Source organism: Coregonus lavaretus, assembly GCF_964263955.1.
Source record: "Coregonus lavaretus genome assembly, chromosome: 12".
Classification (NCBI taxonomy): Eukaryota; Metazoa; Chordata; class Actinopteri; order Salmoniformes; family Salmonidae; genus Coregonus; species Coregonus lavaretus.
Window position 1 is genome coordinate 18,941,179 of NC_139999.1, and position 25,258 is coordinate 18,966,436.

Consider the following 25,258-nt stretch of genomic DNA (forward strand, 5'->3'; position numbering starts at 1 on the left):
CATTCAATAAAATAACAATATAAACACAATATTCTTATGAATGAGATTCAAAGAGCTTTTGCCCTCAACATTATCATTCACAAAAAAAGAAATATATTCATAGTGATCACGTCCCATAATACAATGATCAGTAGCTTTAAGCATTGGGCTTCAGGATACACGGTCACTGGTTCGAAGTACTCATTGTGAGGTTGGGAGAGAGTGTAAATGTAATAAGAAAAGTGATAGATGAAAATTGATATTATACATAAAGTACTCCTTTATTTTAAGTGTCAGCAATAAAGTACATCAATTGATATCATAAAACGTAACTGCTTTCTCAGTACTCAGATTAAGTTAGACTGCATGTTAGAATGCATTATAATTAAGTTTTAGTTACAGCAGACAAAATGTCTCGCTTAAAATGTTCATAAAATATCAAATTATGAATTGCACTTAAAATATTTCTCAAATAAATCTTTGGACAATCTTATTGTTTCAATATAATATTTTTCATCAAAGCTATATATAGATTGTGTCTTACTGCACAATGTCTAGGCTTAAAAACATTCCATTTGGTGGCAAATTACATATCCATGGCTATTCTCTTGCCATTTGACGTCAGTTTCTAAAGTAGAAATGTTCAAACAGGGGTCAAACGGACAGATTCACAATATTACATTTACATTTTAGTCATTTAGCAGACGCTCTTATCCAGAGCGACTTACAGGAGCAATTAGGGTTAAGTGCCTTGCTCAAGGGCACATTTACGTCATTTAGCAGACGCTCTTATCCAGAGCGACTACAAATTGGTGCATTCACCCTATAGCCAGTGGGATAACCACTTTACAATTATACTTTTTTTTTTTTTTTGGGGGGGGGAGGGGTAGAAGGATTACTTTATCCTATCCCAGGTGTTCCTTAAAGAGGTGGGGTTTCAAATGTCTCCGGAAGGTGGTGAGAAAGAAGGCTGCATCACAACACAGAAACAGTGACACACACTTGACATTCTAAACACTAATATTTCATATTGCTCTTTAAACCCATTTGTTTCAAGTAGTGTATACCTACGAAACACAGAACCCTTTCTACAACACCCTGCAGCGATGTAGGTCCCGTTAGTGTAAACATCTGGCCCTTGGCCATGTGCCCATGCCCACACTGTCCATCAGCAGGCCAGGGTTATGCCCCTGCCTCTGCCCTTGTCCCCACTCTTTCTGGGCCTTGCATGCTCTGTGCAGCCCGGGCCCCAGGGCCATGTTGGTGAGGTCCACCAGCTCACGGCGGTGGGACAGCATGGTCACCATGTGCTCCAGCTTGGAGCGGATGGTGGAGTAGTGATACTGACGCTCTTTGGTCAGCTTGCGGAAGCACTCCCTCAGGTTCCCATCGGGGGGTGCGGTACAGTGACGGATTGCAGGGCGACGGTCCACCCCATGGGGGGCGAAGTGCAGCCTGGGGGAGGTAGAGACAGAATCTGAGGAGGAGGCAGCTTCACTCTGGATGTTGTTGGTCTGGGTAGTGGTGGTGGTAATGGGAGTAACTGTAGCCTTGTTGGGGGAGAGGCGGTTAGTGTACTGAGTCAGATCGGTCTGCACTCCACTGTCCACCGCAAGGCAGCTGGTCTGGGTGGAGACATGGCAGCAGGTAGGGATGGGGGGTGTGACCAGCACATCCACTGCGACAGTGGCAGGATCACCTGTGGGCAGGCCCTGGGCAGCACTTCCAGACAGAATCTCGTGCATGTGTTGCTGCTCCATCCAGTCTTCCTCTATGGTGGAGGAGGCCGACACCAGGCTGCTCTTCCCAGTCTCCTCTCTGGGGGGCGGCACTGCCACAGCCTGGGCCTGGCTGGGTGTGCTGGCCAGACAGACAGGCTCGACTGGGGGTCTCTCTTTGGCCGGCTGAGGGGATGAGGTGACAGGGTGTTTGATGAGCAGGTGGTCGTAGATGCCACTGTTTCGGGCACTGGCTGGGCCCCTGGTAATAACAGGCATGGACTGGGCGTACAGAATGCGGAACTCCTCATCAAAGTTCTCAGTGATCTGGCCAGACAGCTCAATCATGTTGCTGCTGTTTAGTTTCCCATCAGTCCAATTGAACCTAAGAATGTAAGCAAAGGGCTTTACAGTTGTATACCGCATATCATATTATTATTATTATTATTATATTATCAGTCAAATAAGGATGGCAAAGTCACTTACAGTAGCTAGGTTCATACAAGGGGAATGTATTGAGTGTTTTATTGCTTTTTGCTCGGGGGTCTTGTAAAAAAAAAAACAGGGACATTTTTCAATGCTATACTGTCTGTAATACTGTGGTAGTAAAGCAGGAAGTCTTTACCTGTAGGAGCCTGTAGCCACTCTGTTCCCATCAATCAACATGAACCGTTCATGAACCTTCCCAGTAATCTTGGCCCCTGACCTCATGAAGTATGTACCACCAGTTATGGTCCGCACTCGCATTTGCTTTGATGAAGAATGAAACAAAAACAGTATGAAATACAAGCCAGTCACTGGTCACTTATAAAATCCACTTTTTATCCAGAATGATCACGCTACTAAATCAGTAATAAAATATTGGCTTATCGGAGATAGGACATGACACAAAGGTGGAGTCATCACAACCACATACCCTAAGTTCGTCCAGGCGCACATTGATGTTGTTGCACATTTTGAGGAATGCGGGCACACAGGAGTGGTCCAGCAGGATGTAGACTGGAACTCTGCGCCGCGTGCACGCCTCCTGAAGATCCTTAAAGATGTCCAGGTCTGTCAGAGAGTCTGTCACTATGGCGATCACCTGTAATGGTAAATCAATCATTGGTTAGTCAAAGCATCATTGATATAGGCCCAGTTTACAATTTAAAAGAGGCTGCTCTTCTGCCTTACTATTTGTGAGGCAGGGTCACTCTAAACGGGCTCTTATGCATGCTTGTGGCCACAAACCAGGTCTTAATCAAACATTAAGGAGAAAACACTGAGCCGGCTCCTCTATTGGCCACACTCTCTCAGTCATGTGTATTTAGATGAGCCTCCCTCGCAGTCAACTGTGGTCTGTTGCCATGACAGGGACAATCAGGCTCAATGTGGGGTGATTTAATATTTCCTGCCTATGTCTGACATCTTCTTCAGCAGCAGGCTAGAAATTATTTGCATTGATGTTAGGTTTCCTTGATAAAACAGTATTTTCTAGTGCCCTCTCAAGGATAATAACTCAATAGCTTACAGATTAAGAGCCATTTGGGGCATTTCCTAAATTGTTAATCTCAGACTGATACTGAGCAACTATAAGGCCAAAGGTGAAGCATTAAGAAAAGTGCACACCAACACTATTCCATGTGAAAAGCATGTTCAGACACATTCATTAATGTACTATTACTGTAGGCGCTCCTCTGAACCAGCCTTGGAGTTGAGGCTTTTCCTCATTCTCTCCCATTCTGGAACGCTAACTCATGAGTATGGTAAGGAAACTGCATTAAACTGACAGTTCCCAACATGTCCAGAAATGTGTTGAGTTTGAACATGTGACTAACAGGTGTCTTTCTTTCCCCTGACCTTTCAAGTATCTAGTGCTCCTCAAATTGGGTGATAGACTATTCATCTGTGAATTATAAGAAAATGCAACAATGCTTTAAATATTAGTATTGAGAAGAGCATCAAACAGTATAAAGGTTAATCCAGACTTCACAAAGATGTACAGTGCATTCTGCAAGTATTCAGACCGCTTCCCCTTTTCCACATTTTGTTACTGCCTTATTCTAAAATGGATTAAATATTTTTTCCCCCCTCAATCTACACACAATACCCCATAATGACGAAGTGAAAAGATGGCCACTCTTCCTAGAGCTGGCCGCCCGGCCAAACTGAGCAATCGGGGAAGAAAGACCTTGGTCAGGGAGGTGACCAAGAACCCGATGGTCACTCTGACAGAGCTCTAGAGTTCCTCTGTGGAAATGGGAGAACCTTCCAGAAGGACAACCATCTCTGCAGCACTCCACCAATCAGGCCTTAACAGTGCCGTCGGAAAGTATTCAGACCCTTTGACTTTTTCCACATTTTCTCATCAATCTACACACAATACCCCATAATAACAAAGCAAAAACAGGTTGATGTAATTTTTTACAAATGTATTAAAAATAAAAAACAGAAATACCTTATTTACATAAGTATTCAGACCCTTTGCTATGACTCAAAATTGAGCTCCGATGCATCCTGTTTCCATTGATCATCCTTGAGATGTTTCTACAACTTGATTGGAGTCCACCTGTGTTAAATTCAATTGATTGGACATGATTTGGAAAGGCACACACCTGTCTATATAAGGTCCCACAGTTGACAGTGCATGTCAGAGCAAAAACCAAGCCATGAGGTCGAAGGAATTGTCCGTAGAGCTCCGAGACAGGATTGTGTCGAGCCACAGATCTGGGGAAGGGTACCAAAACATTTCTGCAGCATTGAAGATCCCCAAGAACACAGTGGCCTCCATCATTCTTAAAATGGAAGTCGTTTGGAACCACCAAGACTCTTCCTAGAGCTGGCCGCCCAGCCAAACTGAGCAATCGGGGGAGAAGGGCCTTGGTCAGGGAGGTGAACAAGAACCCGATGGTCACTGACAGATCTCTAGAGTTCCTCTGTGGAGATGGGAGAACCTTCCAGAAGGACAACAATCTCTGCAGCACTCCACCAATCAGGCCTTTATGGTAGCGTGGCCAGACGGAAGCCACTCCTCAGTAAAAGGCACATGACAAGCCGCTTGGAGTTTGCCAAAAGGCACCTAAATGACTCTCAGATCATGAGAAACCAAGATGATGAAACCAAGATTGAACTCTTTGGTCTGAATGCCAAGTGTCACGTCTGGAGGAAACCTGGCACCATCCCTACGGTGAAGCGTGGTGGTGGCAGCATCATGCTGTGGGGATGTTTTTCAGCAGCAGGGACTGGGAGACTAATCAGGATTGAGGGAAAGATGAACGGAGCAAAGTACAGAGAGATCCTTGATGAAAACCTGCTGCAGAGTGCTCAGGACCTCAGACTGGGGCGAAGGTTCACCTTCCAACAGGACAACGTCCCTAAGCACACAGCCAAGACAGCGCAGGAGTGGCTTCGGGACAAGTCTCTGAATGTCCTTGAGTGGCCCAGCCAGAGCCCGGACTTGAACCTGATCGAACATCTCTGGAGAGACCTGAAAATAGCTGTGCAGCATCGCTCCCCATCCAACTTGACAGAGCTTGAGAGGATCTGTAGGGAAGAATGGGAGAAACTCCCCAAATACAGGTGTGCCAAGCTTGTAGTGTCATACCCAAGAAGACTTGAGGCTCTAATCGCTGCCAAAGGTGCTTCAACAAAGTACTAAGTAAAGGGTCTGAATACTTATGTAAATGTGATGATTTTTTTTATACATTTCAAAAAATGTATAAAAACCTGTTTTTGCTTTGTCGTTATGGGGTATTGTGTGTAGATTGATGAGGGGAAAAAACAATTTCATCAATTTTAGAATAAGGCTGTAACATAACAAAATGTGTAAAAAGTCAAGGGGTCTGAATACTTTCCGAATGCACTGTATATAGGCCTAGTATACCAGTCAATCAGTGAGTGAGTGGATGCTTTGAATGATCACGTTTGAGTAAACAGACAAACCCCAGGAGCCGATTGACTGACTAACTAAAATCAAACAATCTATACGTGGCTGGTATGGTTTGAATTTTACATCGGAGGTGTACAAAATTTAGTAAAATATAAAATTGAGTAAAATACAAAATGTGTCTTTCCATAGGCTTTAGGCCTAGTCCTGAAACAATCTGTATAAAAAAACAAAAACAAAAAAACATAAACCATTTACTTGATTTTAGTCGGCCAACCTTGGTGACCATTTTAGTGTTTTGTTAATGTATTACCTCCTTGGCACTTTGAATCATTTTTCTCGCAGCTTCCTTGCAACTATAGATGCATTCTCCATAACTGGGTTGGAAGTGGGCGACAGCACGAGTGACTCCTCGGTAAGAGCCCGATGTAAAGGCGGGCCAGCCGATTTCCAACAGCGGTGGCTCCACGTCCGAGACCTCGGGGAAGTAAGTTACAGAGGAGCAGTCCATGGAGCTGTTTACAGACTGTTCAAAATTCACGTCCTCTGCGTGGAGGGACACACAGCGTGGAACCACTGCAGCACTGCCAATGCGTCTGATCTCGTCATCGGAGAGAAAGTTCGGAATTCTCTCTTTTCTTAGAAATCCCAAAAAAGAATCAACTCCACCTGAAATAAGTTCCTCTAACGCCAGTCGGTGCCTTTCGTTGTACAACTCCTTTACATTCAAATCATTTCCCTGCCGTCTTGACGGCCACCTTACAGGTGAATCTTCCAAACATTGCGATAGAGCCATAACGTTAGGTAGACTATTTAGAGTCGACAGTAACCATTCAATTCAGTAGCCCTCCGATACGCGTGATATAATGTAGCCTTGCCAGAAGAAGCACATTTGTATTTTGTGATTCACTCAGTTCCAGCCCATCCGTAGTCGGCATTGGCTACTCGAAGGTTGTCGAACCAGAATATTGTACACAAGCCTGCGCTTTAGACCTGTCACTCTGCTATAAGCGCTCGCTCATTGGCCAGCAGTTTGAATTTGGAGGCAAACAAACCCTATCCAGTATCCACTCTCAAGTAACGACCTCAAATGCCCGGACTAGCCTATTGTAGGCCTACTGTACATTTTGACACTACGAAGAATCAAGGAAGGCCTATAGGTAGGCCTGCCCTAAAGTAGGCTATATCATATGATGATAAAACTAAGCACAAGACTAATCGTCTGACCTGTGACATTTACGTCCCTAATATTTAAATGTTTTACCACAAGTCTATATCCAAGGAGTAAGACCATGAACTTCTAATCTAGTCTAATTGGCTGATTTATCATGACATTGATTCCTAATATTAAAAAATAACACCAGCCCAGCATGTGTTTTAAAGTGATTGATAAGGTCCATGTATTCCTGAATTGAATTCAAAAGATGACACATATTGTTGTTGGCAATCAAAATAATAATTATCTCCTGGAAATGCAAATGATGGACTCAATGTCCCCATATTGCCACATATGGTGCATTCTTTTTACGCAGACGTACTGTATAACCAACCAAAGAGTAAGAGCCTTTGGTATACCTTATTTGTTTAATGGACCAGTGAAGCTAGCTAGCTATGACCTCAGATGGATTGTCCCTCTGTGAATCTGGAGTCAGTAAAGCTGGAAAATGTAAATAGAAATAGGATATGGCGCGTCGGCACGACATATTTGTGGCATGAGCTATCCACCCCTTTACGCGCACTATTCATTACGCTGAGCAGGCCTTGTTGATATTCAGGGACAATCTCTCACTCTCCAACGTTCCTGTGACGAGACGCCAAAACATGCGTTAAATTGGCAAACCAGAGTTACCTAATTATTATGTAGCCTATAGGTTTTCATTAGGCTAGACTGTTTTCATTATGTGGCAGGTAAGACCTTTTCTGATAGGACAGGACGTCAAAATGATTAAGCCTCCTGTCAAAATGATTAAGCCACATCTTCGGCAAATGCTCAAATACACTCTTCAGTTTTCAATAGGCATAGGTTAAGACTGTTCAAAACTCTGACCGACCGTGGTTCGTGTCCAACACTTTCGCTTCGTTCAGAGCCTATCTCTATACATTCACTGTCCAACCCCCGCCCCTCTCCAAAATGTAGATGAAAGGGTTTAGGATGTTGGGTGACGCTCTGAATCACGTGTTCATAGGAAATACACTCCGTATAATTTTTGGCTACCTCGTCCTGCCGCGGACCATAGTTGTTTTCTGTCCATATAGTGTGCGAGGAGAGGTAATGTACCTTGCTGTGGTCATTGTCGGACGGGTTCACGCCAGTTTACCGGGTTCAACTGAGGAGAGGACCCACAACCCTCCTCTCAAAGCGCAACGAACGGAGCTAATCTAATATTATTAATTTCTATATTAATGTCGGATTCCATTTTACCCCTGACCAACTATCAAGGTAAGGCCACTTTTCCTTGTAGCCTACAATATAATAACTCGAATTATATTATGTATAATCCCAGATTGTTTACTCCAATTCTGGCTATTGAATTTGATCTGGTGCTGTAGTCTAGGCAGTATATATGAAGTCGCCAATATATAAAATGGCGACAGTAGGTGGGGGGTGCCGAGTTAGGATTTTGGGGAATATGTTTCATTCTACAGTATGAGTTGAAGATAGTCGCAAATAGCCTAAGCACCGAGCCAATGTTTGCCAACAGGCTACTGGAGTGAAAGGGTTAACTTGAGTTTTTGTTACAGTTTCAAGAATGTAGCCTACACAACGTTGTACTTGCCCTCTCGCACGCTACAATGTGACGTTTCTGATTAATTTATTGCACAACGCTGAATATTTCCTCCTACTTTTTGAGCGAGTCAGTGGTGAATAGTTCACTATCCAAGTTCTAAGGACTTTTTATATAACGAATACATACTCTTATTGGATATGATGTCTGGTAGTCTAATTTAGACGACCCAGATGTCCGGCTCGATTCTCTACCCAAAATGTCCTCCTTTTTAATCTATGAATTTTAAAGCGACGTTAATCCTTCGTTTCAATTCTTCAGTAGGCTAATGTATGATGTTTCATTGCAGACATTATTGGTTTAGCCTATGTATTGAACAATTGTTTTGTTTTCCCTCCTATGTTACCGATTTGCGTTGATGCTTAGAGCTTGGCAATGAACTGCATTTTGGGAGCTGTCATCTTGTTTTGATCTGTCTTTTTTAATGTATGTCAAACTGTCAGAATATTGCACACTGTAAACTCTTCCTCACGACTCCCATCTCACTTAAACAGACAGAACACGCACATTATTCATGTTTAGCCAATTAATTGACACTGTAAAATAACATTTTGTGTTGTCTGTTAGCTGGCCATCATGCCTGTGACACAGCAGGCATTCAGGAGGAACCCCAGTGCTGACTAATATTACCTCATCCACTGCTGATGTCCATACACATTATATTGGACCATAACATGGTATCCTACCTCTTGAATGAGCAGCACAAAATATTAATCCAGAAACTATTGGTTTAAATATTCAACCTTCTAATCAGGGGAAATATGTGAGTGATTCATACACATGCAATGAGCCAGAGGCATCGTGCCCATTGGAATTGAAGGAGCACGTCATGCTACCAGTGGTATATGAAATATAATTTAAGGTTATTAAACTAGAATGAATATGCAGACACCTAATTTTACCATTAGTGCCCCCTCAAAATACATAGATGGATGAAGTCCGTAAAAGAGCCTTATTCTGCTCCAATGCTTGGCAGACGTCTCTCATTACTGACTAATACAAAGCTAGACAAGCTAGCTGCCACAGCTTGGCTCCTCTGGGCTAGCTAGGTTCAGCCTGGTCCAGTGAGTGTGTCTGTGTAGAGGGTTGCACTCTTCTAGGCGGTTACACTGGGAGAATGTAAATTCCCTTTGTGGATCCCTGGGAACGTTCTTCCATCTCTCTTCTCAGAAATGTTGTAATGAGGCCAGGCATATTGCCTTTAATCCTGACTCCCTACAATTAGGGACGGCTCACAATTTTGGTTATGGCCATAACAGAGAGTGTTTGTATACACAGACACAGTGTAATGGGCAGAGAGTGCCCACCCCACTCTACAAAAAACATCCTTGGATGCCACTCCTTAGTTACTGTACGAATATACCGCTTTGAGGATTATATGTTCTGATGTCTATCGACACCAGTCAGATAATATTTTCACGTCTGTGTCCTAGGTTTCACTGTGCTGTATAGTCATTGCCAGAGCACACTCAAGGAGGTCATATGGTCGTGATTTGCAGTTTTAGCTGACATCGAGTGTATAACATTCCTCATGTTCAGAGAGGAAAATAAGCTATCTAATGCCAACCAGATCTATTTCCCAGCAGTTCTGTACAAACAACCAAATTCATGATAACAGCATACTTCCCCCTCCTCACAAAAATAGTCCCATAAGCATACTACTTACAGAGCTTTGTTAGTCTGAAAGTCTACACCACTCTGTATGGGTTTGGTCTTATTCTCCCCTTTTCATCGTATGGTATTGCTTTTGTCTTAGGAGTATCGAGGCACAAAGCGACCGAAAGCCTCCCTGAGACAGCATGTTTGCTCAGTTCCAACCAAAAGAAACTTCTCTGCACTCGTGGTAGAAAAAAACTGGAGGCTAGAGAGGGGAGAGAGCCCCTGCCACTTTATCTGTCCCGTACAATAAAGGTTTGGTCAGCAGGAGCTGGCATTTGCCAAGCTCTGGCAGTTACAAGAGGCTGTGATGTCAGCCATTTTAGGTTGGACAGGACAATGCGCGATACGCCGCCATTTTTCTTCCTTTTTCTTTTTAAGTTGCCAAATCAATGGCCTGGAGTCCCAGATACAGAACTGAAGGAAAGTTATTCATAAAAAAACACAGAAATAGGCTCCCATTACTCAGGATTCTTTCACACATTTTTGGTCCGTCATTCAGCCAGGCCATAGAGGAAGGCTTTGGTGAACAATATAAGATTGTGATGGATGACATGAAAATGCATTTGAGCAGAACAAGAGATGCTTTGGCAGTGTACATTATACTGTATTACAATACCTCAGTCCTCAGACCTTCTCTGTGCCAATTTTACAAGACAACACTGACAGGATGTCCTTTGCAATGTATATATCCCTTGTTTCTCTTTTATGAGAGGACTGTCACAAACACTTAATCAGTAGAGTGGACTGTGCAGTGGAGCAGGTATGTCTGTATTGTCATTGTGAGGTGTCTTTACCAATGACCCACCCAACCCCAATGGTCCGGAACAGCTAAGCCAAGACTGGCCTTTTCAAAGATGGCACAGCAGGAGGATTAACTTTGTCCTTTGCCTGGCATATAAGGTGGTCATTTATATGTGTGTGTGTGTGTGTGTGTGTGTGTGTGTGTGTGTGTGTGCGTGCATGCGTCTGGATGCGTGGTGGGTGTAGACTCCTCTGTGTGTGGTGTGGTGGGCAAGGAGAAGAGAGGGGTTGCTATGGCAATGTTAACACATGAGTGGCACCGCCGACTGGTCTCCCAGCGGACCGGGCTGCAGTCATGGAGGTAAGGGGGTGAGGAGGAGACGACTGACAACACCTGCGTCTCTCAGCAGGCATTCACACGTTCACACACACTTACTCACATACTGGTACACACATAAATACATAGAACAGACACACACACACACACACACACACACACCCTGAAGACACAGTCAAACACAGAATTGAGGGGCATACAAACAAGCAGATACTGAAGACAGATCCACTGTATTAACACAGGGTTAACCACTTACATCCTTGGTAATTCATGTGGATATTATGGACATACAAACACTAACCCATTAGAATACACTTGAATTATGATGTGCCAACTAAGTCGCAGCCATTCAGTCAAACACACATTACTAGACACAGAAATCATAATAGACACAGCAGACATCCAGGAAATGGAACAATGGCAAGTTGACGGTCAGTCTTCTGAATAAGGCTCCCGGTGCTGGATCACGTTTCTCTGATAAATGAGGCGCCATTGTTCCCAACATCTTCCCTGTTCAGGGCAGTAATTGCTATCTGTCTCTGACTTATATTTGGATGTCCAGCTGATCCATTCACATGACTTGAATCTATTTAATGAACATTTGGCATCTATCGTTTAGATGTGTCTATCAGGAGCTGTTCTGTCTATCCCACACCCACTTGCTGTATGCCTGGCGCTGTTTCTGTTGATTTTCAACTCAAAACCAGGGAAGTAGGCTGAGGCTGTCAGCCTTTCAAGACAGCCATGGATCACTGAAATGCTAATATATGTAAAACAAATGTTGTCATAAAACAGCCAAGATTTCTCCTCAGCCCTTGTGTGACTGCAGCATCACAGACTGTTTACTGGAAAGCTTTGGTGTAAAACGATGTAGAAGAGAACAGGAAAGAAGGGTGTATGTTGTGTGCGTGTGTGTGTTTTATGTTGTGTGCATGTATTGGAGGAGGTGGAATACTAAAACACTTCATTGCTTTCTCTGTCATAATCACCCATGGCCTTCTCTCACCCCAGCTGTCTGTCTGGGTCTGCTTTCCCTATGTCCTTCTTCTCTGTCCTCTCACTCCTCAGTCATGTGTCCAGCGACATGGCATTGCAAATACCAATCTGTTTGTAAATGTCAACTGCACGAGTGCCTGTGGGCTATTTTATTGAATGTGTACCACTTCACATCCCTTCAGATATGAAGCCACATTGCTTCTTAACATTTTATTATAAAAAGCCAAACATGAAGTAGTTGCTTGAAATGAAATCATGCTGGCTGAGTTGAGCACACAAGGTAACACGAGGACTTTGCTTGTGAAGAGTGAGCGGAGGTGTTCTGCGAGCTCTGTCACTTTGCCTCAGTTCAGATCAGTACTCCCCAGGTCTACGGAGATGAAACTCTTTTCATCTCAGCCATAGAGCCAGTGCCAGTATCGGGACATACGACACACCGGGAGACGGTGCTCGTCTGAGTCGTTTCCTTCAGCGCTGAAACACGAGGCCCCTCTTTTCAGAGTGCAACATTCATTGGCTCCAGTCCCTGTCTGGAAAGCCCTTGTCTTGTGTCTGATCGCACATCTTGCTCACTAGATAATGCACCCCATTATTTTGATAGGTGACCTGGTTCTTTATGTACCCTTGCTAAACTTTTGGCCTGTCTTGGGTTTGTCATGCAGGGAATTTAATGTTTTCGGAGGAGAGATACCAGGGCAAAGGTTGTCTTGCCACTAGGATATCTCTCAGCACAGTACTCCTGTCCTGGACCACGTCCACACAGGTTACATAAAATAATATTTTAGTGCTCAGATAACATTATTTTCCATCACATCGTATTTCTGTAAATGGCATGGCCTTTGCATTAAATCAAATCAAATTTGTCACATACGCCGAATACAACAGGTGTAGACCTTAGAGTGAAATGCTTACTTACAAGCCCTTAACCAACAATGCAGTTTTAAGAAAAAAAAGTCTTAAGTAAACAATAGAGAAGTAAAAAATAAAAGCAGTAAAATAACAGTAGCGAGGCTATATACAGGGGGTACAGAGTCAATGTGTGGGGGCACAGGTTAGTCGAGGTAATTATGGTAATATGTAGATGTACAGTTGAAGTTTACATACACCTTAGCCAAATACATTTAAACTCAGTTTTTCACAATTCCTGCCATTTTAATCCTAGTACAAAGTCCCTGTCTTAGGTCAGTTAGGATCACCACTTTATTTTAAGAGAATTATTTATTTCAGCTTTTATTTATTTCATCACATTGCCAGTGGGTCAGAAGTTTACATACACTCAATTATTATTTGGTAGCATTGCCTTTAAATAGTTTAACTTGGGTCAAACGTTTCGGGTAGCCTTCCACAAGCTTCCCACAATAAGTTGGGTGAATTTTGGCCCATTCCTCCTGACAGAGCTGGTGTAACTGAGTCAGGTTTGTAAGCCTCCTTGCTCGCACACACTTTTTCAGTTCTGCCCACAAAATTTCTATAGGATTGAGGTCAGGGCTTTGTGATGGCCACTCCAATACCTTGACTTTGTTGTCCTTAAGCCATTTTGCCACAACTTTGGAAGTATGCTTGGGGTCATTGTCCATTTGGAAGACCCACTTGCGACCAAGCTTCCTGACTGATATCTTGAGATGTTGCATCAATATATCCACATAATTTTCCTTCCTCATGATGCCATCTATTTTGTGAAGTGCACCAGTCCCTCCTGCAGCAAAGCACCCCCACAGCATGATGCTGCCACCCCCATGCTTCACGGTTGGGATGGTGTTTTTCGGCTTGCAAGCACCCCCTTTTTCCTCCAAACATAACGATGGTCATTATGGCCAAACAGTTTTATTTTTGTTTAATCAGACCAGAGGACATTTCTCCAAAGAGTACGATTATTATCCCAATGTGCAGTTGCAAACCGTAGTCTGGCTTTTTTATGGCGGTTTTGGAGCAGTGGCTTCTTCCTTGCTGAGCAGCCTTTCAGGTTATGTCGATATAGGACTTGTTTTACTGTGAATATAGATACATTTGTACCTGTTTCCTCCAGCATCTTCACAGGGTCCTTTGCTGTTGTTCTGGGATAGATTTGCACTTTTCGCACCAAAGTACGTTCATCTCTAGGAGACAGAACGCGTCTCCTTCCTGAGCGGTATGACGGCTGTGTGATCCCATGGTTTTTATACTTGCGTACTATTGTATGGTCCTCTGTAGCTCAATTGGTAGAGCACGGCGCTTGTAACGCCAGGGTAGTGGGTTCGATCCCCGGGACCACTCATACACAAAAATGTATGCACACATGACTGTAAGTCGCTTTGGATAAAAGCGTCTGCTAAATGTCTTATTATTATTATTATTATTGTTTGTACAGATGAACGTAGTACCTTCAGGCGTTTGGAAATTGCACCCAAGGATGAACCAGACTTGTGGAGGTCTACAATTTTTTTCTGAGGTCTTGGCTGATTTATTTTGTCAAGCAAAGAGGCACTGAGTTTGAAGTACATCCACAGGTACACCTCCAATTGACTCAAATGATGTAAATTAGCCTATCAGAAGCTTCTAAAGCCATGACATTTTCCAAGCTTTTTAAAGGCACAGTCAACTTAGTGTATGTAAACTTCTGACCCACTGGAATTGTGATACAGTGAATTATAAGTGAAATAATCTGTCTGTAAACAATAGTTGGAAAAATTACTTGTGTCATGCACAAAGTAGATGTCCTAACCGACTTGCCAAAACTATAGTTTGTTAACAAGAAATGTGTGGAGTTGTTGAAAAACAAATTTGAATGACTTCAACCTAAGTGTATATAAACTTCCGACTTCAACTGTAGGTATAGTTAAAGTGACTATGCATAGATAATTACATTTACATTTACGTCATTTAGCAGACGCTCTTATCCAGAGCGACTTACAGTTAGTAATAATAAACAGAGAGTAGCAGCAGCGTAAAAGAGGTGGTGGGGGGGGGGGACAATGCAAATAGTCCGGGTAGCCATTTGATTAGCTGTTCAGGAGTGTTATGGCTTGGGGTAGAAGCTGTTAAGACTTTTGGACCTAGACTTGGCGCTCCGGTACCGCTTGACGTGCAGTAGCAGAGAGAACAGTCTATGACTAGGGTGGCTGTAGTCTTTGACAATTTTTAGGGCCTTCCTCTGACACCGCCTGGTATAGAGGTCCTGGATGACAGGAAGCTTGGCCCAGTGATATACTGGGCCGTACGCACTACCCTCTGTAGCGCTTTGCGGTCGGAGGCCGAGCAGTTGCTATACCAGGCAGTGATGCAACCAGTTAGGATGCACTCAATGGTGAAGCTGTGTAACTTTTTGAGGATCTGAGGACCCATGCCAAATCTTTTCAGTCTCCTGAGGGGGAATAGGCTTTGTCGTGCCCTCTTCACAACTGTCTTGGTGTGTTTGTTGGTGATGTGGACACCAAGGAACTTGAAGCTCTCAACCTGCTCCACTACAGCCTCGTCGATGAGAATGTGGGCGTGCTGGGTCCTTATTTTCCTGTGGTCCACAATAATCTCCTTTGTCTTGATCACGTTGAGGGAGAGGTTGTTATCCTGGTACCACACAGCCAGGACTCTGACCTCCTCCCTATGAGAATCTATGAGAAGTCTGCGAAATTTCACTCACAATTGTGAAAAATGTTCAGTTAAGATGAAGCAGTAATGGTTAAAGGAAAAATCCACTAAAACTATATTTTGTTTTGCATGTCAGCAGTCAAGTTGTCAAGATATTGGACTTTCAAAAAGCACATTTGCAGCATTCAAAACAACTAGGAACTCGGAAATCTCTGACTTCCGACTTCAGTGTGTTCAAGACAACTTGAAACAGGAAACTGGGAACGATTTTTCAGACTGGGAAAAATAGTTTTGAATGGTCATCCAACTTGGAATTCCAAGCCGGAAACTCAGGCATCTTTCTAGAGCTCTGACGTTCTGACCTGAAGATCACTGACGTCATGATTCAACCTTGTTTTTTTCAGAGTTCCCAGGTGTCTTGAAAACACCATTCGTCACTTGCCACATCATCATGATTGCATCATATAATGCAAAACGCATCATCATGATGATGTGGCAAGTGACACTTTGCTAGTCTGATGGTGCTTTCAAGACAACTGTCATCATTCCTCGCACATGTGCTGATCATCATAATTTTGTTATACTAATTTCAGTTATATTATTTATCATTAAGAGATGGAGTCTAGACAGGCTACTTTAGGAAACTTTTTGAATGGAACTAGCGAACTCACACACGTCCTAAAAGTCTAGATGATAAAAGGCTACACTGAGCACTCGCGCTTGGCTGCCATTTTGGGACAGTATCAACAGTGGACTAATGAAAAAACACCAAAAGATCGTTTTTTTTTGTGTGGATTTGTCCATTAACTACGTTATCATAACTAGTCACTTAACTTGATCGGCTGCCTGTCCCCTGTCCACACTATACTAAAACCATAGCATCACATTTTATTAGATGAGCATGAGAAGACCAGACTCTCTTGCATGAGAGCTGTAGCCTCAATGGAATGCACTCACTAAACCTGCTGTCCTCATCAGGGGTTAATTGTGTGCCGTCGGAAAGTATCATGACCTCTCCTGGTGACCTAGTTTTTTTGGGTGTTTTTAGTCGAAATAAATAAAAAGAGGCAGTTACAAAAATGACGTCACGGCCCGTCTGGGAACAGCATGTATTGTGGGCAGCCATTTGGGATTTTAAATTCTGGAACAGATTCATTTTTTATTTACCAACCAGCAGGCCATGGTGAATGCATACATTCACTGGCTGAAGACGTATCGTTTTGTTTTAGGAGTATATCCATGTTCAAGAGAATGTGGATGACTGGTAATAATTTGACTTAAGATTCCTTGAATGTAATAGTGTGCTCATTCTGCATACTGAGCAGTGGGCTAGATTGTAATATATTATGTAATAACACTCCTTGTAATAAATAGTTTAAAGTACTGAGAGCGGCACATGATGATGATGATGATGAACATTTCCCAAAGAGAGACATGTATCAGCTATCTACCAAAGCATCATGATATCTCTGTAAAAAGTAGATGGATCAAGAGCAGTTTTCAACACCACATCAACAAATTCACAGCAAGAGAGTCAGAGAGAGGGAGAGAGAGAGAAAGGGAGAGAATATGTGTGGGGAGGGTAGGGTTCACCAAGAGTGCAGCGAGTAAGAGAAGCAAATTTGTGTTCTCACATTCAGATTCTGTTTTTGTGCTCAGAATGTTGTTAAATATGATAGAGTGCCCAGAGTAACAATCATAATGAGATATTTAGCTACATACAGTGCCTTCGGAAAGTATTCAGACCCCTTTACTTTTTCCACATTTTGTTACATTACAGCCTTATTCTAAAATGGATTAAATAAAATTGAAATCCTCAGCAATCTACCCACAATACCCCATAATGACAAAGTGAAAATAGTTTTTTAGAAATTTTAGCAAATGTATTAAAAGTAAAACAGAAATACCTTATTTACATAAGTATTCAGACCCTTTGCTATGAGACTCATTGTACATCCTTGAGATGTTTCTACAACTTGATTGGAGTCCACCTGTGGTAAATTCAATTGATTGGACATGATTTGGAAAGGCACACACCTGTCTGTATAAGGTCCCACAGTTGACAGTGCATGTCAGAGCAAAAACCAAGCCATGAGGTCGAAGGAATTGTCTGTGACGTGTCACAGATCTGGGGAAGGGTACCAAAAAATGTTTGAAGGTCCCCAAGGACACAGTGGCCTCCATCATTCTTAAATGGAAGAAGTTTGGAACCACCAAGACTCTTCCTAGAGCTCGTAGCCCAGCCAAACGCAGCAATCGGGGGAGAAGGGCCTTGGTCAGGGAGGTGACCAAGAACCCGATGGTCACTCTGATAGAGCTCTAGAGTTCCTCTGTGGAAATGGGATAAACTTCCAGAAGGACAACCATCTCTGCAGCACTCCACCAATCAGGCCTTTATGGTAGAGTGGCCAGACGGAAGCCACTCCTCAGTAAAAGGCCCGCCAAAAGGCACCTTAAGACTCTCAGATCATGAGAAACAAGATTCTCTGGTCTGATGAAACCAAGATTGAACACTTTGGCCTGAATGCCAAGCGTCACGTCTGGAGGAAACCTGGCACCATCTATACGGTGAAGCATGGTGGTGGCAGCATCATGCTGTGGGGATGTTCTTCAGCGGCACGGACCGGGAGACTAGTCGGGATCGAGGCAAAGATTAACGGAGCAAAGTACAGAGAGATCCTTGATGAAAACCTGCTCCAGAGCACTCAGGACCTCAGACTGGGGCGAAGGTTCACCTTCCAACAGGATAACAACCCTAAGCACACAGCCAAGACAACGCAGGAGTGGCTTCGGGACAAGTCTCTGAATGTCCTTGAGTGGCCCAGCCAGAGCCCGGACTTGAACCTGATCAAACATCTCTGGAGAGACCTGAAATCAGCTGTGCAGCAACGCTCCCCATCCAACCTGACAGAGTTTAGAGGATCTGCAGAGAAGAATGGGAGAAACTCCCCAAATACAGGTGTGCCAAGCTTGTAGCGTCATACCCAAGAAGACTCGATGCTGTAATCGCTGCCAAATGTTCTTCAACAAGGTACTGAGTGAAGGGTCTGAATACTTATGTAAATGTGATATTTCAGTTTTTTATTTGTAATACATTTGCAAAAATGTATTAAAACCTATTTTTGCTTTGTCATTATGGGGTATTGTGTGTAGATTGATGAGGAATTAAATAAAAGTTTTTTTTTTTTTTGAATAAAGCTGTAACGGAACAAAATGTGGAAACGGTCAAGTGGTCTGAATACTTTCTGAAGGCACTGTAACTGTAAAAACAGAATAAGCGGAAAACACTGACCTTTGTCCTGAAAAATCTTCAAACTGCATTGTGGTGTGCGTGCATATGTGACATTTTAAGCAATTGTGAGGAACGTCATGCGTGAGTATTTTACAGTACAAAGGGGGTATATTTACAGAGGGGTATTCATGGATGCAGGGGCGTCATGCACCCCACAAATTAGAGGGGCACAAAGTACATGAGGATGGCTGGGGGTCGGTCTGGAAGGGGGATAGGCCCCCAGTCCTGAAGTCTGAGAATTTAGCATCTTTCAAACAGCTTCTTCCTACAATCTAGAGCCATAATCATTATGCTTAATTCAATGCATACTTCTTGAGCTGTCTGTATCCTCCCGACTGGTGGTTCTTTAAAAAAAAAGAAACTAACGATGCTTCTCTGCATCTCTGCAAAAATCTGGGTAAAAGATTGATAAACTTATTCATTACATTTAGTTATTGCTTGCTTTTCTAAAGTCTACCAACCTTGCCAGCAGGCATGCCATCTAAAATAGTTATACAAGCTAGCTACTCTAACTTGATTGATAGCCTGAAATGGCTTCTTGGTAGCTAGTTATGAGGTTGGCAACCTATCTGGGATAGTTAAAGCCAACTTCATAAAATTGCTAGGTGCCTGGTAGTATTACAGAGAGAAAAGTAATTTTAAATAAATAAATTTTTCTTAAACAGGAGAAATCTGAGGGTGCATGTGCCCGAGTGTCCCCTATGGGCATGAAGCCTCTGCATGGATGTGTGTGTGTGCCAACACGCATACCATACCTCATCATAAATATGTGAACAGTGGCTCTCATCCAAGGTGAGGCTCATGATCAGGATACTCATTAGACACTCGCTGATGGTATGGATGGGGGGTTAAAGGACCCATATAGAAGGATAGGATACAACCATCATTTTTTTACTGACAGTGTAAAAATAACTAAAGAACTAAATAGCTAATAACCAATTGTGTGTGGTTGTATTCTTATAATGAATGATTTACCTCATCACATATTCTTTCTGTTTTCTCTCTTATAGGTTCCCAGTGAGCTGCTAAAACAGCCCACTGTCTAACCCTAACTCGTCGTGTGAGAGGAGTCCCAGAAGCTGAGGACAAACATGAAGCAACACTGTGATGTCATCGCGGCTGGCCCATGACACTTAAACTCTCAGCCCTATCCACAAACCACCCACCCTCTGTTACCATACCGGACAACCAGTCAGTCACCCATCATCTACACACAGCTACAATACAATGGCCAGCAAGAGGAAGTCAACAGTGCCCTGTATGATCACATCCAAAAGCAAACACATGCGCGAGGAGATCATACTTGGCTGCCTCCCTGAGCTCCTACCCACAATCCCAGAGGACAGCATCCTCAGTATATCTGGAGAAGACAGAGGTCATTTCTCCCATGATTCCTCCAGACCTGAAAGGGGAGACCGATGGCAGAAAGGTAGCACATACAGCTGCCCACCCTGCCGCTTTGGGTCCAGAGAGCTGAACTACTTTTTGGATCACCTGCACAACTGCCACATAGACTTCAGGGCACAACCCAGCTTCTCCTGCCTGAACTGTGGTGTGTCAGTGGTCAGGTTTGAGGCTCTGGCCCTGCACAATGCTAAAGCCCACCCTGGGGTGTCAGGGGGCTCTGTCACTGCATCCCTGCATGTCAGGAAGAGAGATGGTGCGACCACCGTGGAGCAGAGCCTGTTCACGACCAATGGGGAGGACTCGAGCGACACAGCAATCTCCCTCACTAAAACTCCTATAGTGAGGGTGATGAAGGCCAAGGGAGAGCACAAGAAGATTGTAGTCTCTCACACGGTGGAGGTGCGGAGGATAGACACTGGGAAGAAAATGGAGCGGGCAGACCCCACCATGTTGACGAATGTGCCTGAACTACAGAATGGGTCTCTCAGTGGGACCGGTGGCGCTGCCATGTTGAGAAACCCTGTCACTCATGTAATAACAACAACAGTGCCCAATCAAGACTATCACCAGCACAGCCCTCCCACCTTCTCCTCCTCATCCTCCGATTCCAGCAAAAACCTTCCAAAGGTGATGATTCCCCTGAGCAGCATCCCCACTTATGATGCTGCCATGGACACCAGCAGCTTTCTCAAGACTTCCTTTGGCAAGTTCCCCTACCCGACCAAAGCTGAGCTCTGCTACCTGACTGTGGTCTCTGATTGGCCAGAGGAGCAGATCAAACTGTGGTTCACTGCCCAGAGACTCAAACAGGGGATCAGCTGGTCCCCTGAGGAGATAGAGGAGGCCAGGAGGAAGATGTTCAACACAGTCTTCCAAGGAGCAGCACCACAAAAACAGCCCCCCAAGCAACGGCACACAAATCACATTGTGACCCATCACACTGTCCATGCCCAACCTGCTCCAGTGGGCCCCAGCCACCAGGCTGCCAGGGTGCCCCATGGCAGTTTAGTGAGCAGGCATACTGGAGTCGTATCCACTTCGGCTTGCATGTCAGCCGATGGTCACCCGGTTACCACTAGGGTCTCTTATGCTGCCCCAACCATGATCCCCCCGAAATATCAGACTGTAGTCAGCAGAACAACACAGGTAGTGGCCAGGAACAATATCCCCACTACTGTGCCCAGCCTAGAGTCTGACAAGACTGTTGCTCTGAGGTTGGGCAACAGTTGTGTCATTAGCACCAGCGGCAGAAGTAGCAGTAATAGTAGTAGTTGCAGTAGCAGCAGCAGCATTAGTAGTAACTCCTCCATTAGTAGTAACGGCGGAGACCATGGCACTAGGAAACCAATCAACAACAGCAGTTCCAGCAACAACATTGTCAGTTGCTCCTCCAACATTGGCAATAAAGATGATTGTAGCACTGACAGCCATGACAAACCAAACAATCAAAGCAACAGACATTTTAGCATACCATCTGTCTTGGAAGGCTTCAGCAGCAGCAGCAACAAAGGTAAAGTGATCATGAGTAACACCAGCAAACCTAACGTTATCACCTATAACATTCATAGCAACGGCAACACAGCTAACCAGGATCAGTACCCATCAACAAAGAGCGATGATAACAGAAGTAACAACAATATCCACAATGGCAGTATTAGCAGTGGCTACTCCAGCACTAGAAATAATGATAGTGTCAACAACCTGAACCTTGCTAGCAAAGCCCAAAATGAAAACACCAGCATCAGTGTCATTAGCAAAAGCAGCAGTAGCAGCATATCTATCATAAAGGATGGCAAATGCATCAAGGAGGTTCCTATGGAAGCTATGTCAGTCCTGCGGCAGCTTATCAAAGAGGATGACCATTTTGGGGACGACAGAACCTGCCCTGAAGTAAAAGTTGACCCCATCAAGATCAACCTGCAGAGGCTCATGGTGAGCGATCCAACTGCCAAACCTGGTTTAGAGGCCTTCCCTCCAGAGCTCAAGTCTGAGACACATGTCTCAGACCCGTCACACCCGTCCAAGAAAAGCCCCCATCAGGTGCACCTTTTGAGGCAGGCATTCACCAGCACACGGTGGCCCAGCAGCCAGCAGTACGAGGAGCTGAGTATCATGACGGGCCTGCCAAATCCAGAGGTGGTCCGCTGGTTCAGCGACAACCGCTACATCCACAATAACGGCCAGCTGAAATGGCTGGAGGGCTACCAGTGCCTACCAGCAGAGGGAGAGGAAGGAAAGGGCCACAGAGACTCCGACGCAGGGTCACTGATCGATCCTCAGGAGGTTAATAGGAAACTAGTGGAGCAGGAGGTGAACAAGCAGCTTGATGGAGGACCTAAGGGGCTGCACTCAGGGCAGCTGGGATTCTGGTGGGGCGCAGACACACAGAGGCCGCTGCTGAGTGCAACAGGGCCAGAGGAGACTGGGCAGAGAGGGAGAGCTGTGGAGACAGGGGAGGCAGAAGGACTACATGGTCACTGGGCAGAGAGGGAGGAGGACCACCCTCAGCCAGTTAGCAGCCAGGCCTTTGGGGAGCAGCAGGCGGAGGCCAGGTGAGTTCTATCAGTTACCGTTGTCTAATGAAAATGACTCATACCTTCATGGAATTCATGTTAGGTCAGTTGTTTGACTCTTTGAGAATGATGATCATTTTTCAAAGGTTATTATTGCTCCTTGGCCATCATATAATATGTCAAAACTATACTGTTGATTTCTACAGTAGCTAAATATTGTTCTGATACGGGATATTATTTATTTAGGGCTTTGTAAACTGAAAAGTTAAGTTAAAGAAAAAATGTAAGTTATGTTTGTAGTTGTTACTGTGTGATGTCTGAAAAATAAACCCGGGGAGGGAGTGTGGGTACTCATACAGAGTAGCTTATACAGACAATCAAAGGTCTGTGTATTAAGAAGCTATTTTTAGAAGAGTTGGAGTCTGGGCCATTGAATTATAGATTAAGAGAGAGTGCTAATATATTTGAATAAATCATGACAATTGTCTTTTGTGAGTCAGCTGTTACCGAAGTCTCTGATTTCCTACTATCTGTTAACGGTGCTGATTCTAAAGATACTTAATATAACATGTATTCATGGAAAATGTAATTTAATCAGAACAATATTGTACTAATGCCTGTTTGTTTTCAGGGATCATCTGAGGATAGAGCTTCTTGAAGTCTGATGGAGTGACCCAAACCTATTGGGGGTAAAGGATGGGTTGGCTGTCCGGCTTTACAGATGGCCATGGTCTGGTGTGTTCATTATGACAGCAGATGTGATTGTAGCTGGACCATTGGACTGTAACTGTGAATATCCCCCCCCCCCCCCCACACACACACTTTCCTCTTATACCATCACTTCCTGCCATCCTCTAAAGAAAGAACTTCTCACCTTTGAGTCCTGTGATCTTCAAGCCTTTCTTCATGCTTCTTTGTGGTCATGTGGGGAATGGTATGGTGCATATAGAGGGCGGTAAGCCGGATGAGACAGAAAGAAGGCGCACACTGTCTGGACAACTGACTTGAATGAGGGAAGATGGGAGAGGGATAATGAGATGTACAGTATGATTGAAACTGCACTATAGAGGCTTTTTGTTGACTGGACAAAATGAGAAGTGTCTAGGAGATGTTATTGTTGGCTTTGTGATATTTTTTACTTTTTTAGCAACCAGTACTTCAATGCCTTGAATTTTACTTTTCTCCGTACATTATAAAAATACAAAAAATAAATTCTTAATCTTCTTCTATAGTCACTGTAAGTCCAGAAGCAATTGAGCCTTGTTTTATTTAGCTCTGTATAAATGTTGGTGATCACTTAACAGTTCAGCTATACGCAACAAACAATACAATGCACTAGCAGACAGCAATGCTAAAACCACACTGCCCCAGAGTAAAGATATTGACAGAGCGCTGACAAAATCAATAAACTGCCCTGGCTTCATCTGCAAACCCAACCATAAAAGAAGCCTGTCACGCAAACGTTGCCTTAGTCTGTCCATGCATTGATATGACCTGTCTGCCCATCACTTATAGCTTTCCAGCTGCTGTGATCAAAACAAGGTGCCAGTGCATTAAAGTTAAATATGCTGCTTCTGTATTCTTGGAAAACATTCAGCTGTAATAATATAAAATAGAATTACTGGCAAATGTTATAAAATAAAGGTCAATTTGATCAAATGCCCTGGAGGACACAGAGGGTAGATCTTGTGCTAGCTAGAGAGCCAAATGAGATCTTTTCACTCTTCTGAATTTTCATATAAACGTACATAGTCACTACATGAATCCTACAAAGCTGCATCTCTGATAAGCTGCTAAATAGCGAAGAACGGTGCTATACCATCCAAATTGGAGGCGATCTCCTACCAGCAGTGTATGCACTTGTGTTGAATGTTAGCAATTTATTTTGGTTAGAAAAATAAAGATGAATAGAAATCTGGACTTGTGTTATGATCACTTTAACTTTTATGAAATAGTTTGATCATAAAGCACTGTTGTATCATCCTTTCTACACTTCTGAATCTTTACAGAATAAATACTCATTGAGAAACGGTTTACTTGTTTTTACTGCCACATTAAAAGCGATCACACCTGTAGAATGATTATTATAGAACATGAAATTTGCTATTGAATTCAAGGTGCCATTGGATATTTATGTGTGTATTCATTCATTTACATAAATTGCATTGAAGAATTGGCAAACATGCAAAATTGGCAGGTTTTCTTTTTAACACAGGTAGTGCCATCTACTGGTAGAGGACAAGTTGATACACTTCTCTCTTAACTACATGCCAACAAGAAAAATCAATTGGTTACAGAAATTTAGGTTTGCTGCCATGGCAGCAGATTTGTCTATAATCATTCTTTCCAGTGTACTATATTGGCAAGTTGTAATCAGAGCCATACAAAAATTGCTTGTGTA

The 25,258-nt window shown here is 43.6% G+C and overlaps 2 protein-coding genes across 3 annotated transcripts; one reads left to right on the forward strand and one right to left on the reverse strand.

Moving 5' to 3' along the window:
• Positions 1 to 237: 237 nt before the first annotated feature.
• fam83d (family with sequence similarity 83 member D) lies at positions 238 to 7,716 on the reverse strand. The gene is made up of 4 exons (XM_084172616.1): positions 5,876 to 7,716; positions 2,614 to 2,781; positions 2,323 to 2,447; positions 238 to 2,082 (listed from the first exon to the last, which is right to left on the reverse strand). The coding sequence occupies exons 1-4, from the start codon at positions 6,356 to 6,358 to the stop codon at positions 1,098 to 1,100; spliced, it is 1,761 nt and encodes a 586-aa protein (XP_084028742.1). The 5' UTR covers positions 6,359 to 7,716; the 3' UTR covers positions 238 to 1,097.
• Positions 7,717 to 7,809: 93 nt separating this feature from the next.
• Positions 7,810 to 24,771, forward strand: zhx3a (zinc fingers and homeoboxes 3a). Of its 2 annotated transcripts, none has more exons than XM_084172733.1 (3): positions 7,810 to 8,002; positions 19,948 to 22,896; positions 23,489 to 24,771. In XM_084172733.1, exons 2-3 carry the CDS (start codon positions 20,165 to 20,167, stop codon positions 23,520 to 23,522), a joined length of 2,766 nt encoding a protein of 921 aa, XP_084028859.1. In that variant the 5' UTR covers positions 7,810 to 8,002; positions 19,948 to 20,164; the 3' UTR covers positions 23,523 to 24,771. The 2 variants fall into 2 exon arrangements, with proteins under 2 accessions (XP_084028859.1, XP_084028860.1); XM_084172734.1 differs by lacking the exon at positions 7,810 to 8,002 and adding an exon at positions 19,624 to 19,729.
• The last annotated feature ends 487 nt before the right edge of the window (positions 24,772 to 25,258 follow it).